This window comes from Staurois parvus, unplaced genomic scaffold, assembly GCF_062004578.1.
Source record: "Staurois parvus isolate SC_StPar_1 unplaced genomic scaffold, SC_StPar_1.0 ptg000191l, whole genome shotgun sequence".
Classification (NCBI taxonomy): domain Eukaryota; kingdom Metazoa; phylum Chordata; class Amphibia; order Anura; family Ranidae; genus Staurois; species Staurois parvus.
Genome location: NW_028317987.1, coordinates 1,304,371 through 1,320,488, shown reverse-complemented (window position 1 = coordinate 1,320,488; position 16,118 = coordinate 1,304,371). Strand labels below are relative to the sequence as shown.

Here is a 16,118-nt window from a genome sequence, read left to right as displayed (position 1 = left end):
ACTGTCGGCTGGAACCGAACAGAATCAGCGAGGGAGAATGTCACCAGCACACCGAGGATCACCAATATGGGGCCAAACGTTTTAATGAACGATCACATAGTTACAGCAAGGCAATGTTTCAGAGACTCGCATGACTCCTCCGTCACATGCCTGATGAAGGGGTCCTGCGAGACTCCGATACATTGCCTTGCTGTAACTATGTGATCGTTCATTAAAACGTTTGGCCCCATATTGGTGATCCTCGGTGTGCTGGTGACATTCTCCCTTGCAATCATATCAAAAACACATAAAAAACTCAAAATGAACTGCGAAAAGCACTGCAAAAAGAACAAAAAGCAAACTACAAAGCTGTGAACAGAGCCTTACAGATGTTTCTCGGGGCTGCAGTTCCTCTGAGTTCCAGAAGGTGGTGATCTCACTTCTTCCCAGACAGGACTTCTCTATGGAAGACAGACAGGAAGTGATGTCAGGTAAAGACAGGAAGTGATGTCAGGCAGGAAGTTCCAGGTGGTTTTGAAGTATAAAATAGACGTTACCAGAAGTGGCAGCAGAGGAGGTAATAAGATGTTATTAACTATTTACACCCAGTAACCCCCCGTCATGTCCCTCCTCTTCCTCCATAGTCATGTCTGTCCTCTTCCTCCATAGTCATGTCCGTCCTTTTCCTCCATAGTCACAGCTGTCCTCTTCCTCCATAGTTATGTCCATCCTCTTCCTCCATTATCATGTCCGTCCTCTTCCTCCATAGTCACGTCCATCCTCTTCCTCCTTAGTCACGTCCGTCCTCTTCCTCCTTAGTCACGTCCGTCCTCTTCCTCCATAGTCACGTCCGTCCTCTTCCTCCATAGTCACGTCTGTCCTCTTCCTCCTTAGTCACGTCCGTCCTCTTCCTCCATAGTCACGTCCGTCCTCTTCCTCCATAGTCATGTCCGTCCTCTTCCTCCATAGTCACTGTGACATCTTTTATCTCCAGCAGATGATGATACACACATATATAGTGTGGGAACCCAGATGAACCCCTTCAGGGGCAGAACATTCCCCCACTTCCGGGGCCGGAACATTCTCCTCATTGTGGAGATAAATTCTAGTAATATGGTCCTCTAAACAAACAGCACTGACAATAAATAGACAAGACAAGGACCATCCTGACCATACATGGCCTACAAAGGACAATGATGACACTACACAGGTAGCCAATGGGCAATCATTACACTATGCAGCCAACACAATGATGGAGTGCCGGGGTCAGGAGTATGGAGCATAGAGCCCCTTACATTGCTGCTCAGGAGGAAGAAAACATTCCCCAGCCGGCCATGAAGAATATGTTCCATCATTGGTGTCAGAGGGAGGGAAATACTGAGGGGTCTGAGGGAAGTAGAGGACTGAGGGGTCTCTGAGGAGGTAGTGGGACTAAAGAACTCTGGATCCTCTGAGGGTTTCCTGCATCTGAAGGACTCTGGGACCTCTGAGGTGGAGGAGTAGCTGAAGAACTTTGGGAGTCTGTTAGGAGGTAATAGGGCTGAACAACTCTGAGAGGTTAGTGGGGCTGAAGGACTGTGGGGGCCTCTGAGGGGGTATTCAGGCTGCAAGGCTCTGAGGTAAGAGGGGGCTTTAGGTCTCATAGGAACTCTTGGTCTCTGATGGTCCTCCCACCCCACCTTCTCTTACTTTTCTGACCTCCTTAAAGATCTCCTGCCAGCACGTGTAGGAAGTCTTCACCTCTCCATCTCACTGGTCAAGAATTATATTGCAAGATACAAAGAAGGACACTTGGTCCTTGGGGAGGTCTGTTTGCATAGCATTAATGATTAATGGGCGGACAGTCCAATACCTTCCCATACCACAGAATCTGGCAGTGCCGGTGCTGGAATTCAGAGCCAGAAAAATCCACTGCCCCTCTGTACAATGTCCTGGAAATGTCAGAATACTTGGCAACTATGAGATCAAACCCTTCCCCCCTGCTGTCCTCCTCCTACCCACACATAGAAGAGATGAGAACAGACTCCTCCCCCACAGCTCTCTACTCCACTAGCACCATCCTCCTGCTATACAATCCCTTCTCTTACTGCAGAGAGTGACAGTGACATCACTCCTGTCAGTCAGCAGGCTGCTGGAGATTGGAGCCTTGCAGCCGGAGTTCTGCCAATTATCCTGATTAACAGGGAACTCCGGCCAAAAATCATCAAGTTCCCCTTCCTGGACATCATGATGACCCGACATTGACCTCACAGCACGGCCTCAGAGCAAACAAGTCATAGGAAGGATCAGATTTATCATTCCTTGTCTGCAGATCTAATACTCATCAAAACCAGTTCAGAGACCAAACAAACCCAACAGAGAAAAGGGAATTTCTGATCTGGCAGGTCAAGAGGGTCCCGGGACCTTGAAAATTTAGTAAAACCTAAACATGGGGGGAGTAGTTCTTAAATGTCCAGCAACCCTCCTATTCCCCCCTCACATCCACATCCTATTATTGTGTCACCAATACCATCCAAATCATTCTTACTTTCATTTCCCAAAGTTATCCGTCTACAAGGAGACCTGTATAGATCACATGATGGCACCAATGAGGATGGAGGAGGACCGGAGTCACATGACTGAGAAGATACTAAACCTCACCCTGGAGATCATCTACCTGCTGACCGGAGAGGTGAGGAGGATTCTGGGAGGTCACATGACATCACTCTTATCTCTATTAATAAAACACAGACCTGATCGGAGGGGTGAGGAGGATTCTGGGAGGTCACATGACATCACTCTTATCTCTACTAATAAAACACAGACCTGACCGGAGAGGTGAGGAGGATTCTGGGAGGTCACATGACATCACTCTCATCTCTATTAATAAAACACAGACCTGACCGGAGAGGTGAGGAGGATTCTGGGAGGTCACATGACATCACTCTGATCACTATTAATAAAACACAGACCTGACCGGAGAGGTGAGGAGGATTCTGGGAGTCTAACATGATATTCCTATTGGTTCCTCAATACAGAGATTTCCTCTTCTGAAGTCAGATGATCATATGACCATCACATTGCCTCCATGTGACTCCCTAAACCCTGAGAGACACAACATGCAGAAGATTCTAGAAGTCACCAAGAAGATGATGGAGCTGCTGACAGGAGAGGTGAGCGGTGCCGGGAATTCTGGGACATTCTCCAGTAACAGACAAGGGATGTGTCTGGATGGTGACTGTATCATTGTGTGTGTCAGGTTCCTATAAGGTGTCAGGGTGTCACTGTCTATTTCTCCATGGAGGAGTGGGAGTATTTAGAAGGACACAAGGATCTCTACAAGGACGTCATGATGGACAATCAGCCGCCCCTCACATCACCGGGTAAGAGGAGACTTTATTGTAAAGGAGAGAGCAGTACGGAGGATCCACCTAGATCCCCCATCATCTGATAAACACATAGAAACAATGGATTCAGTCAGTGTGTGTGTTTCCTACAGATGGATCCAGTCATGGGAACCCACCAGAGAGATGTCCCCGTCCTCTGTATTCCCGGGATTCCACACAGGAAGGTCACACCATCCCTCTCTATTGCAAGGTTGGTGGGATGGAGCATCTAGAACATGGACTTGTAAAGATGATGTGTGGATTTTTTATGTGACCTTATATTTTACAGATGATATTTTCTCTCATTTTCTTGATTTAGAGTGGAGATCCAATCGATATAGAATTTGAGGTGAAAGCAGAAGAAGAAGAGGCGTATGTGAGGGATGATCAGCAGTCTATGGAGGAGGATGGAATAACGGGGACATTTATAGAGGAGGACACTCCTACAGAGATCAGCACAGGTGGGTCATGAACACTAAATCCATTCCTCCACCCATACTGCTCACTGATTGGTCCAGAGTAGGGCGGGGACTGGGTGATATCAGCCTGTAATCCCCTGGTCACTTTCCTGAGCTGTGTTCCCCGTCCTGTATTCCTGGATTTCTCTCGGATAATCTTCCTTCTCTGTGCTGCAGACACAATGTATGTATCTAGACTGGATTTATGGAGGTTCTGGGGTTCAGCTGGCAGGAAAATTCTGATTCATGGGCGTTACTTGACATAGACACCTGGGACATGTGATTTTGGTCTCCTTCCCCATGCCAGGGTCTAGTAAGATCTCTGACAAAACAATTCTCCCAGGGTTCCTTGCTCTGTTGTCTGCTGGCTGTGCCGGGTGGAGGGATATGTCTGTAGTGTCTCAGACCCAAGTCACTGAGTGAAGTCTCAGGAGATGGGAGGCAGCGGTGTGGGACCTCTGCAACTTGTCTACAGTAAACATTTAATGTTCCACTGATTACTGAATACCAATATTATCAGTCCTGACCCTTATACTGTATAATTTATATTGTAAATTACATACTCCTGACCCCTGCACTATATACTCCATGTTGTACATTACATACTCCTGACCCCTGCACTATATACTCTGTTGTACATTACATACTCCTGACCCCTGCACTATATACTCTGTTGTACATTACATACTCCTGACCCCTGCACTATATACGCTATGTTGTACATTACATACTCCTGACCCCTGCACTATATACTCTGTTGTACATGACATACTCCTGACCCCTGCACTATGTACTCTATGTTGTACATTACATACTCCCGATCCCTGCACTATATACTCTGTTGTACATTACATTATCCTGAGCCCTACTCTATATACTCTATGTTGTGCATTACATACTCCTGCTTGCTGCACTATATACTGTATGTTGTACATTACATACTCCTGACCCCTGCACTAGATACTTTGTGTTGTACATTACATACTCCTGACCCCTGCACTATATACTCTTTGTTGTACATTACATACTCCTGACCCCTGCACTATATACTCTATGTTGTACATTACATACTCCTGACCCCTGCACTATATACTCTATGTTGTACATTCCATACTCCTGACCCCTGCACTATATACTCTATGTTGTACATTCCATACTCCTGACCCCTGCACTATATACTCCATGTTGTACATTACATACTCCTGACTCCTGCACTATATACTCTATGTTGTACATTACATACTCCTGACCCCTGCACTATATACTCTATGTTGTACATTCCATACTCCTGACTCCTGCACTATATACTCTATGTTGTACATTACATACTCCTGACCCCTGCACTATATACTCTATGTTGTACATTACATACTCCTGACCCCTGCACTATATACTTTGTTGTACATTACATACTCCTGACTTCTGCTCTCCTCCTCCCCCCACTGCTATATATACACATAATATGGATTCTCTTTTGTTACATCTATTTCCTACCAGCTGGACATTTTATATCGGATGATGTGATTGGAGCACAGACTTTTACATGGTGATAATAATGTGATAACATCCTCCAACTTTGGACCCTTAAACAGAAAGTGATAATGAGGGAGGAGTCAATACCCCAATGATGGTGGTCTTCAGGATCAGTCCAGTCTTCATCTTGGTTTTTCTCCCCCCATCCTCACTCTCTGACCTCTGGTGGGGCTCAGCCCCGCTGTTCTTCATGACTAAATCATGGACTAAATAAGGAAGTGCAGTACTTCTTGTGTTGGGAAGATGGCGATGAGTGATAGAGGGGGTGGGGACCCTCGTCCTATAATCCCCTCATCACTGTCCCTCCTATAAAAGACAGTTCTGGTTGTTTCCTCACTCTCTGACTAAGGTCCATGAATAAAGAAATGACCTGGTAGGAGATCAGAGGAGCCATTTCCTAGTTCCCTTGAGGGTGGAATTGTAAGCTCCTCAGAGACCAAGCTGCCTGATGTGGGTGGAGTCCTGGTTTGGGGGAACCAATTAGCTCCTGTCAGTAATCCTCTTTGTATTTTAGCCAATGGTCGGGAGATGAAGAAAACCTCCGAGGATTGTCTCACTTTGTCTCCAGACGGGAAAGTAGAAGATGAGGACATCACACAGTATAGTCCAGGAGAAAACCCGGCTCCCTCCAATGTCCATCCGGCACCACCCAGTGTAGATGGACCATCAGATTCCTCGTATCCTGAGGAACCTCAGACTGTGCGGGACCGGGCCGGCCTTCCAACAGGGAAGAGATTCTCCTGTACTGAGTGCGGGAAGAGGTTCTGTTCTACATACCATGTTAATGTGCATAAAAGATCTCACACGGGGGAGAAGCCATATTCCTGTCCTGTGTGTGGGAAATGTTTTTCACGAAAATCTTATCTTTACATACATCAGAGATCTCACACGGGGGAGAAGCCATATTCCTGTCCTGAGTGCGGGAAAAGTTTTTCACAGAAGTCCAGTCTTTACACACATCAGAGATCTCACACGGGGGAGAAGCCATATTCCTGTCCTGAGTGTGGGAAAAGTTTTTCACAGAAGTCCAGTCTTTACACACATCAGAGATCTCACACGGGGGAGAAGCCGTATTCCTGTCCTGAGTGCGGGAAAAGTTTTTCAGAGAAGGCCAGTCTTTACAAACATCAAAGATCTCACACAGGGGCGAAGCCATATTCCTGTACTGTGTGTGGGAAATGTTTTTCACAGAAGTCCAGTCTTTACACACATCAAAGATCTCACACGGGGGAGAAGCCGTATTCTTGTCCTGAGTGTGAAAAATGTTTTTCAGATAAGTCCAGTCTTCACAGACATCAGCGATGTCACACGAGGGAAAAGCCATATTCCTGTCCTGAGTGTGGGAAATGTTTTTCAGAGAAGTCCAATCTTTACACACACCAGAGATCTCACACGGGGGAGAAGCCGTATTCCTGTCCTGAGTGCGGGAAATGTTTTTCAGACAAGTCTAGTCTTCACACACATCAGAGATCTCACACAGGGGAGAAGCCGTATTCCTGTCCTGAGTGTGGGAAATGTTTTTCAGACAAGTCTAGTCTTCACACACATCAGAGATGTCACACAGGGGAGAAGCCGTATTCCTGTCCTGAGTGCGGGAAATGTTTTTCAGACAAGTCTAGTCTTCACACACATCAGAGATGTCACACAGGGGAGAAGCCGTATTCCTGTCCTGAGTGCGGGAAATGTTTTTCACAGAGGTCCAGTCTTTCCAAACATCAGAGATCTCACATGGGGAGAAGCCACTTTCCTGTCCTGAGTGAGGGAAATGTTCCTCACTGATGTCCTGTCTTCCTGTACATCAGGGGTCCCACACAACCCTGGATGTGTATTAGTGTCCTGAGTGTGGGAAATGTCTTCTAGATGAATGTTGCTGGACATCCCAGCTCTCATGTGGGGAAGAAGCACACCCTGATATACACCTCAGATATACTCCATGGCTGATCTTCATCATGGAAGAAACAGTTGATAAGGAGATGAGAGGCCCCCAAAGACATGGATGAAGTGCAGTAAATGTCGGGGTGCAGAGTGGTCAGTAGATCCTGGAAATGAAGGACACAACTTCAGCCCTTCTTGGGTGTCGGAGTTGCGTTTCCTGATAATGATATAGCGGGTTACAGAGCTAGAAGCCGGGAGAGCCCAGATCTCGTTATCGGGGAACTTTACACAGACAACAAGAACTTCTGAAGTTAATGTCCTTCATTTCAAGGCTCTACAGAACAGTGGTGACCCCGAAGCGTCTCTCTGTCTTCAGTCCATCCTTCTCCCATCCCCCAACAGGAGGGAAGGAGAACTCCGCCCCAAACTAGGGGGGAACTTTCCTCTCATTATTTCCCTTGGCTTCTGTGTGGGTTTGGGTGGTTGGAGGAGTGCGGCACGAGAGGGAACACAGCTTGTTGTTCTATGTCTACATATGGGGTCTGGGTAGAGGGGATCCACCGGAAAATATTTCTACTCTTTGATTTTCTGCAAATCGTTTCTGTTTTCACTTTGAAGGGCGATATTATGTGTGGTTTGTAAAAGGGATTGGCCCAATAGATACCGCCCCACTTAGAGAATAGATGAACTAATATGACCAGCATTCATTCAGCCATGTCACATGTTGGGATCTTTTCTACAATACTTTGTTATAATAATGGAACACGTTGTGTATTGTATTGTACACCAATAATAATGACTCCGCCCCCACATTCCAGACAAGGGATCTTCCTGACCAATCAGATTCCTTCCTTTGTTATTTCCTGATTCTATGATTACAATCTTGTTAGAAGTAAAACTATAATAAAGAATTTATTGAGTGAAAAGAATTGTGTGTGTCGGGGCCACGATGGGGATCTTTGGGGCCCAAATATTTCTCACAGGAGACACTTTACAAGCCTTTACAGGTCATCCAGTTTCTGGTTCACCATGAATAATGGCCCAGAGTGCAGGGGTCAGGAGACTACTTCATACAGCCCTGCAAACAACGTGCAGTGCTCAGGAGTTACATCCCAGAGTACAGAGTGTAGCGGTCAGGAGTATGTGATTTACATCCCAGAGTACAGAGTGTAGTGGTCAGGAGTATGTGATTTCCATCCCAGAGTACAGAGTGTAGTGGTCAGGAGTATGTGATTTCCATCCCAGAGTACAGAATGTAGTGGTCAGGAGTATGTGATTTACATCCCAGAGTACAGAATGTAGTGGTCAGGTGTATGTGATTTCCATCCCAGAGTACAGAGTGTAGTGGTCAGGAGTATGTGATTTCCATCCCAGAGTACAGAGTGTAGTGGTCAGGAGTATGTGATTTCCATCCCAGAGTACAGAGTTTAGTGGTCAGGAGTATGTGATTTCCATCCCAGAATACAGAGTGTAGTGGTAAGGAGTATGTGATTTACACCCCAGAGTACAGAATGTAGTGGTCAGGAGTATGTGATTTACATCCCAGAGTACAGAGTGTAGTGGTCAGGAGTATGTGATTTCCATCCCAGAGTACAGAATGTAGTGGTCAGGAGTATGTCATTTCCATCCCAGAGTACAGAGTGTAGTGGTCAGGAGTATGTGATTTCCATCCCAGAGTACAGAATGTAGTGGTCAGGAGTATGTCATATACAGCCCAGTGTATAGAGTGCACTGGTCAGGAGTATGTCATATACAGCCCTGTATATAGAGTGCAGTGGTCAGGGACATGTCATATACAGCCCTGTGTATAGAGTGCAGTGGTCCGGAACATGTCATATACAGCCCTGTGTATAGAGTGCAGTGGTCAGGGACATGTCATATACAGCCCTGTGTATAGAGTGCAGTGGTGAGGAACATGTCATATACAGCCCTGTGTACAGAGTGCAGTGGTCAGGGACATGTCATATACAGCCCTGTGTATAGAGTGCAGTGGTCAGGAACATGTCATATACAGCCCTGTGTATAGAGAGGTACTGCAGGCTGTGAATACTATATCACAGCAGGGTTATCCTACCAAAATCAAGTTCTACCTTCATTTCCTACTACACCAAACAAGGTCCGTGCCTTGGGTAGCTAGGCTTGTGTCCTTGACACCTGGTGGTAGCCATGGGATATTAGAGTGTGCATGCTATTGTACTGGTGTTACCTGTGTTTTGACCGGGGAACATGGGGGGGTTCTAGCAACAATCTACTGATTGCCAAGGACACATAATGGAGGACAACACCTTGGGTGTCAGCTGGCCTCCCTCTTACCCAAATCTTTGGCACCCCCATTCATGACACTCTCATAATAAGGATTCTTCCATTTCTCTTGGATAATCTCATCAAATCTCAGGGAACTATACCAGGTCACAAAGGGAACCCCTACATTCCTTCTAACACTCTGTCCTTTATTTCTGATTTGTGTCTGTAGCCCTGTTTTGGGGGGGTTATGTGAAATGGCCCACACCAAACAAGCTATGGCGCTAACTTGTATATGAGCAGGCAATCCTGAGCCTTCGCTATATGGAAGAGGGGGTTGTGATAATACAAATGGCAGTGCCTCCACCTAGAATAGGGATCCTGCAATTGAGGAGACTCCCCCCTTTCTAGGAATGTAACAGGTAGACAACTTACAGTAACTATACATAGCAGTATTAATGCACCCAGCTTATATTTCTAACATGAAAACATGTCACACACCTGTATGAGATTAATGCAAAGTTTATATAAAGCAGCCACATAAAACAGGATGCATAAGAATAACATTCAGGAATTACAATTTACCATAGATTGGGAGGTTGCAGTTATACCCGGGTATATGTGCATGTAGTATACAGAATACCTCCAACCATGGGTTATAGGCAGTCCGGTTGCAGGGGCCCCTGGAGAGGTGAGAGTCCATAAGATGCACGCTTCCACTTTAGATGCTGTGATGGCGTCCAAGTAACACGTTCTATGCGGATGATTGCACGGCTTGTCTGAAGATCAGCGATGCATCACCTAAAAGGATAAAATGCTCTATCTATCCTCACTCTTAGTCCCTATCCCTAAACTGGGCTGTCACTGCAACCGGGCCTCTATCTGTCTAAGTGGCCGTCGGATGCCTAACCTACCTCTAGCCTAATCTATCCAACGCTCCCTATGCTAATCCCAGCTAAAGGGAGATCCAGACCAATAAGGGTGCTATGGCTTTAAGCAAAGAGGCTGCAAAGATACACTGCAATTAACAGAAAGTTCACCTGACAGTCTTATGCAGGTGACAACACGGATCTATATATATATATAGACAACTATAAGGATTCTGCAGTGTAAATAGAATAATGATAATGAACCACAAATCTCTCTCTTGCAGAGATATTAGGGTTCCAATACAGAAGTTGAAATATAACAGAGGCAGACCTAATCTGCTTCAGTAACAACTACATAGATAGCAGCCTTGTTAATCTGGATCATTACTCACAGAATCCCCATACAGTTCTCCCCAGATACATAGCACATGGCAGGCTGGTACCCTCTGCCTGATACTTCCTGGAAAACAAACTATATAACATCCTGGGGTTTCTTGACCTCCTTGTAGGGGCAGGAAGCACACCTAGGGACTTGTCTGTAATGGGACCTCTATGGTAGTGGCTGTATATGAACATAAACAAACCACAACTAGTGTATAAAATAACAGTTCCCTACACTCTTCCCCTGGTGAAACCTTTACGTCCCGTCAAAGGAAGGTCACATTATATACAATAATGAAATTCAATTTCAAATACACAACGTTGTCCTCTCTCCATTACAATGGTTTGCTAAAGAAAACAACAGATTAGTATAAATACATGCCAGGTGATGCAAATACAGGTAGCATATTGACCAGATTAGATACTGCCCCTACCCAGGCATGGTATAGATGGGGCTGAGGAATGATGCTGGGATCTCCCAAAGTATCATAAGTCAAAACAGGTGGTGGATGTCTAACCCTTCCTCCTCTATGCACTTCCCTATGAAGTAATCCCTGATTTTCAGGTACTGAATGAGGACTTTGTGTCATGGGAAGAGATGGCACTGATTGTGGAGTAGAACTAGATCCTTGGTTAGGCGTACTCACTGATTCAGGCACAAACTCTGGAGATCTAGGGTTCAGTGACTCTCTTGGAAGAGGAGAAGCTGTTGGGCTCTGAATCTCAGGAACTACAGTCCAGTCACTCTCATTAGAGTCAGGAGGGTCAGTTGTGATGTTAGCCTGAGGTTGTGGGGAGTCCCTTCCCACAGTATCTTCTGAGTCATCATCATCAGTGACTTGAGGAATAGGGAGCAAATGGTTTTGATGCCAAGCTTTTACTCTACCTTCTGGTCCCTTTATTTTGTACACAGGAATTCCAGGTAATTTGCCCACCACTGTAAAAATCTCATTCCTCCATTGGTCAGCTAATTTATGCTTCCCAGAAGGGCCCAAGTCTCTAAGCAATACCTGGTCACCAGGTTTCAATTCTCTGTATCTCACACGACGATCAAACCTCCTTTTGTTCCCTTCATTTATCTTGGCAGCATTTTCTTCAGCCAAACGATAAGCTGACTTAAGGGTATCTTTCAGACGAGCTACATACTGATAGTGACTTTGATGATCGACACCATCAGTGGAGACCCCTAGCAAGAGGTCTATTGGCAGTCTAGGCGCCCTTCCAAACATTAAGAAATAAGGGGAGAATCCCGTAGTCTCATGTCTTGTGCTATTGTAAGCATGAACCATGGCTTCAACTTTACGACTCCAAGTGCGTTTATCATCAACCTGTAGAGTACCTAACATATCAAGCAAAGTTCTGTTAAATCTCTCAGGGAGAGCATCACCTTCAGGGTGATAAGGTGTAGTCCGGCTTTTATGGATGTTGAGCAGTTGAAGTAATTCCTTAACTAGTCTGCTCTCAAAGTCTCTTCCCTGATCCGAATGCAATCTGTGGGGTAAGCCATAGTGGATGAAATACTTCTCCCAAAGCACTCTGGCGACTGTCACTGCCTTTTGATCCTTGGTAGGAAAAGCTTGTGCATACCGGGTGTAGTGATCAGTCACTACCAACACGTTCCCAATTCCTCTTGAATCATTGTCAATGCATAGAAAATCGATACAGACCAAATCCATGGGTCCTGAACTCTGTAAATGTCCCATTGGGGCAGCTCGAACTGGGAGGGTTTTTCGTCTCAGACAACGGAGGCACCTTCTACAAAGGCTAGTCACAGTTTCTCTCATTCTGAGCCAATAAAAGCGGTCCTGAATCAAGCCATAGGTCTTCTCAGGCCCCAAATGACCATGATGATCATGTAGACTTCTGAAAACCATCTTTCGAAAACAATAAGGGAGAACCAGTTGACGTCTCCCTGGGTCGTCATGATACAGAGTCACACGGTAGAGTAGACCCTTTTCAATCCTGAATTTATCCCAGTCTCTCAGAAATGAGCTACATTCAGCAGGCAAGGTTTTCTTCAATATCTCTGGATCATTAACACTAACTGCTCTATATAAAGGTCCAATCAAAGGGTCAGCCTTTTGATTCTTAATCATCCGCTGAGGAGATATAGAACAGTTCTCAAATGAGCCAAGGGCTGCTGGGTAAGCAAACATGTCTGGTATAGCATCAGGTCCACTTCCTATGGAGTCTATGAGCCGCATCTCTGAGAAAGCCACGTTATCATCCACTACTGCAGCCATAGAACATAGTGCTCCAACACCAGGACCAGGGACTTCCTCCCATTCATTGTCTTCAGAGACAGGCGTTAACCCAGGGCATCTGGATAACGCATCTGCACCAATGTTCTTTTGACCAGGTTTGTATTTCAAGGTGAATTGATAATTTGATAGAGCAGCCAACCAGCGATGTCCAGTGGCATCTAGTTTTGCTGTGGTTAAGACATATGTCAAAGGATTGTTATCCGTTCTTACTTCGAAAGCTGCTCCATAAAGATAATCATGTAACTTATCGACAATAGCCCATTTGAGAGCTAAGAATTCCAACTTGTGAACTGGGTAATTGCGCTCGCTAACTGTGAGGCTTCGGCTGATGAAGGCGACGGGTCGCAACCCAGCTGGATACTCCTGGTGCAACACTCCACCCAGTCCTTCAAAGCTAGCATCTACATGGAGAACATACGGCTTTCGAGCATTAGCATAGGCCAGAACGGGTGCCTCTGTTAACTTCTTCTTTAACTGAATGAAGGCATCCTCACAGGCTGAAGTCCACTTATCGCCAAAAGGATTTTTGGTGGATTTCTTCTGTTTTTCTTGACCGCTCGAATCAGTCTTCAACAAGTCATGTAGGGACTTGGCCACTTTGGAATATCCTTCTACAAATCTGCGGTAATAACCACAGAATCCAAGGAATGAACGTAACTCTGTGATATTCTGAGGTCGTGGCCAATTCACAACTGCTTCAACTTTGGCAGGATCTGTGGCCACTCCTTCAGCAGAAACAATGTGGCCTACATAGGTAACAGATGAACGGCAGAACTTACACTTGTCTGAAGACAACTTCAGCCCTTCCTCCTTTAGACGATGCAACACTCGCATGAGACGTTCTTCATGTTCCTCCAATGAAGCTCCAAATACAATAATGTCATCGAGGTACACAAGACACTCTCGTGGCACTAAATCACCCAAAACGCGTTCCATTAATCTTTGAAATGTTGCTGGTGCACCCCTTATGCCTTGTGGCATGCGGGTAAACTGATAGAAGCCCAAAGGACATATGAAGGCTGTTTTCTCTTGGTCTTCAGGAGCCATTGGAACCTGATAGTACCCTGACCGCAAATCAAGAACTGTGAACCACTGATTTCCATTCAGAGCTTCCAAAGCCTCTTCTATCCTGGGTAGTGTATACTGATCAGGTATTGTCCTTCGATTCAGGGTTCGATAGTCCACACATAGGCGAATAGATCCACACTTCTTTCTTACCACAACAATAGGTGAAGCATAGGGACTTTTACTATCCGCAATGATCCCCTGATCTTTCATCTGATGTAAGGTCTGTCTGAGCTCATCAACATCCTTTGGAGCTATCCTTCTGGGCCTTTCCCGGAACGGAGTGGCATCTGTTAGCCTGAAAGTGTGTTGAGCACTTTTGGCACAGCCTACATTCATTTCATCCATAGAAAATACTTCTGGTAATCCTGATAACTGCTGTGTCAATCTGTGAACCCAAAGCTCTGATAAGTTTGGATCAGTCAGATCAAATTCAACAGTAGGAGCGGTACCTTCAACTTGCACTTTGCACACTTCAGCATAGGGGTTAACACCAAACACAGGATAGCAATGGGCTACCTTTTGGTAAGGATCAATTACAATGGGGTAAGGTGAACAGTTTCTCACAGTCACAACTGTAGATAGGTCCACTCTGGCCCTCCAGTCTTTCCTTTCAGGAATCACCTGCCACCCCTCTTTGTTGATCATCTCTTCAGGTGTTTCCATAAGGATGTAACTGCCATCTCCAAGTAGCTCAGGAGCAATGCTGGAAGCAACCCTTAGTATTCTCTCTCCCCCTGGAGGAATTTACACTGCATGCCTACCGATGTGATACACCACTCCGTGTTGATAGCCAACAGAGAGGACATTACAAAGCTCTTTAAGATCAGAAGACAGTTCAATTTGATCTAAAGAAGCAGTTCGACCTCCTTCAAGAAACTTCTGAAAAGCACAGTGTACTGCTTTACAATTAGTACCTAATATCACAGGAGCGGCATTGGAGTCCCCAGTGTCAGGACACACAAGTGCAGTGATCTCCATGGGAGGAACACCTTTGCCCTCTAAACCAGGTACAGTAACAATTATGCGCAGGCTTCCATCAACAGGGTATGACTTAGAGTTCAACCCCCACAATTTCATCTGTCCAGTAGATTGAAGTGGTGTGTTGCTCAAATGCTTCTGATAGAAGGAACGATAGATAAGGGTAACTTGAGACCCAGTGTCAAACAAAGCTGAAGTTTTAAGTCCGTTGACAGTAACGTTAACAATGGACTTGGAGCCTATGATAGGCTGTTTTGATCCTGACTTTGAATATTTCAGTCGTCCTTTGTGCTTTTGTACAGGGAATGACACACTTTGCACCGTTCCCTCATAATCGTCATGACATTGTCTAGCTGAATGGCCCGTCTGACCACACCTGAAGCACTTTCTAGAGTCTCTCCCTCTGTGTAATGCAACGGGCTTGTTAATGGAAGACTTGGACCAAGTGAATTCAGGTTGATCAGTTTGAACAGGACGAGAAGGGAGGTCCTCTTTAAAAGGTTGTTTCACTTTCTTAGGGGTGCTAAACTGAATGTCAGCTTCCAATTTCTTCACTAACTTCATTAGTCCATGAAGAGGAAGAATATCATCAGATAACTTCACTTTGAGGAGCTGTGCGAGAGGATGATGAGGTAACAACCCCCGTACTACTTGACTAGTTCTCATTGAATTCACTGCATCAGGATGTATAGCAGTGTGATACACCAGACGTGACAACAGTAACTGCAATCGATTATTGAAAGTGGAAACACTCTCTCCTTCTTTCTGACGGGTCATACGATAGTCAGCAACCATCTGTTCAAGGTCATAGTATGGTTCAAAATGGTCAGACAGTACTTGTATATAGTCTGTTGCACTTACCCCCTCATGGGTATCTCGATACAAGCGGATTAGTTCTGCTGCTGGAGATCGCAGACTTTCCATAACACGCTGACGCTTGCCTTCCTCTGAGCAGGACCATTCTTTCAAGCATTGAAGGGTGTGCTCTTTCCAAACTTCGAAAGCTTCTTCTCCTTGTGGTACAGGAACATTACCAGAGAACACTTTTAGCTTTCTATAATGTGCCGCCTGTAACCCTTGTGCTAGCATCTCAGTCAGTTGATTTAA

At 45.5% G+C, this 16,118-nt stretch overlaps 1 protein-coding gene across 1 annotated transcript in view; it reads left to right on the top strand.

The window, feature by feature from the left end:
* LOC149461829 (uncharacterized) overlaps window positions 1-16,118 on the top strand; it is a 65,773-nt gene that overhangs the window by 10,828 nt on the left and 38,827 nt on the right. Inside the window, exon 2 of the mRNA XM_089677694.1 lies at window positions 5,741-7,111. Within this exon, the coding sequence (XP_089533820.1) occupies window positions 5,741-7,111 (1,371 nt within the window). The remainder of the gene's footprint in view (window positions 1-5,740; window positions 7,112-16,118) is intronic.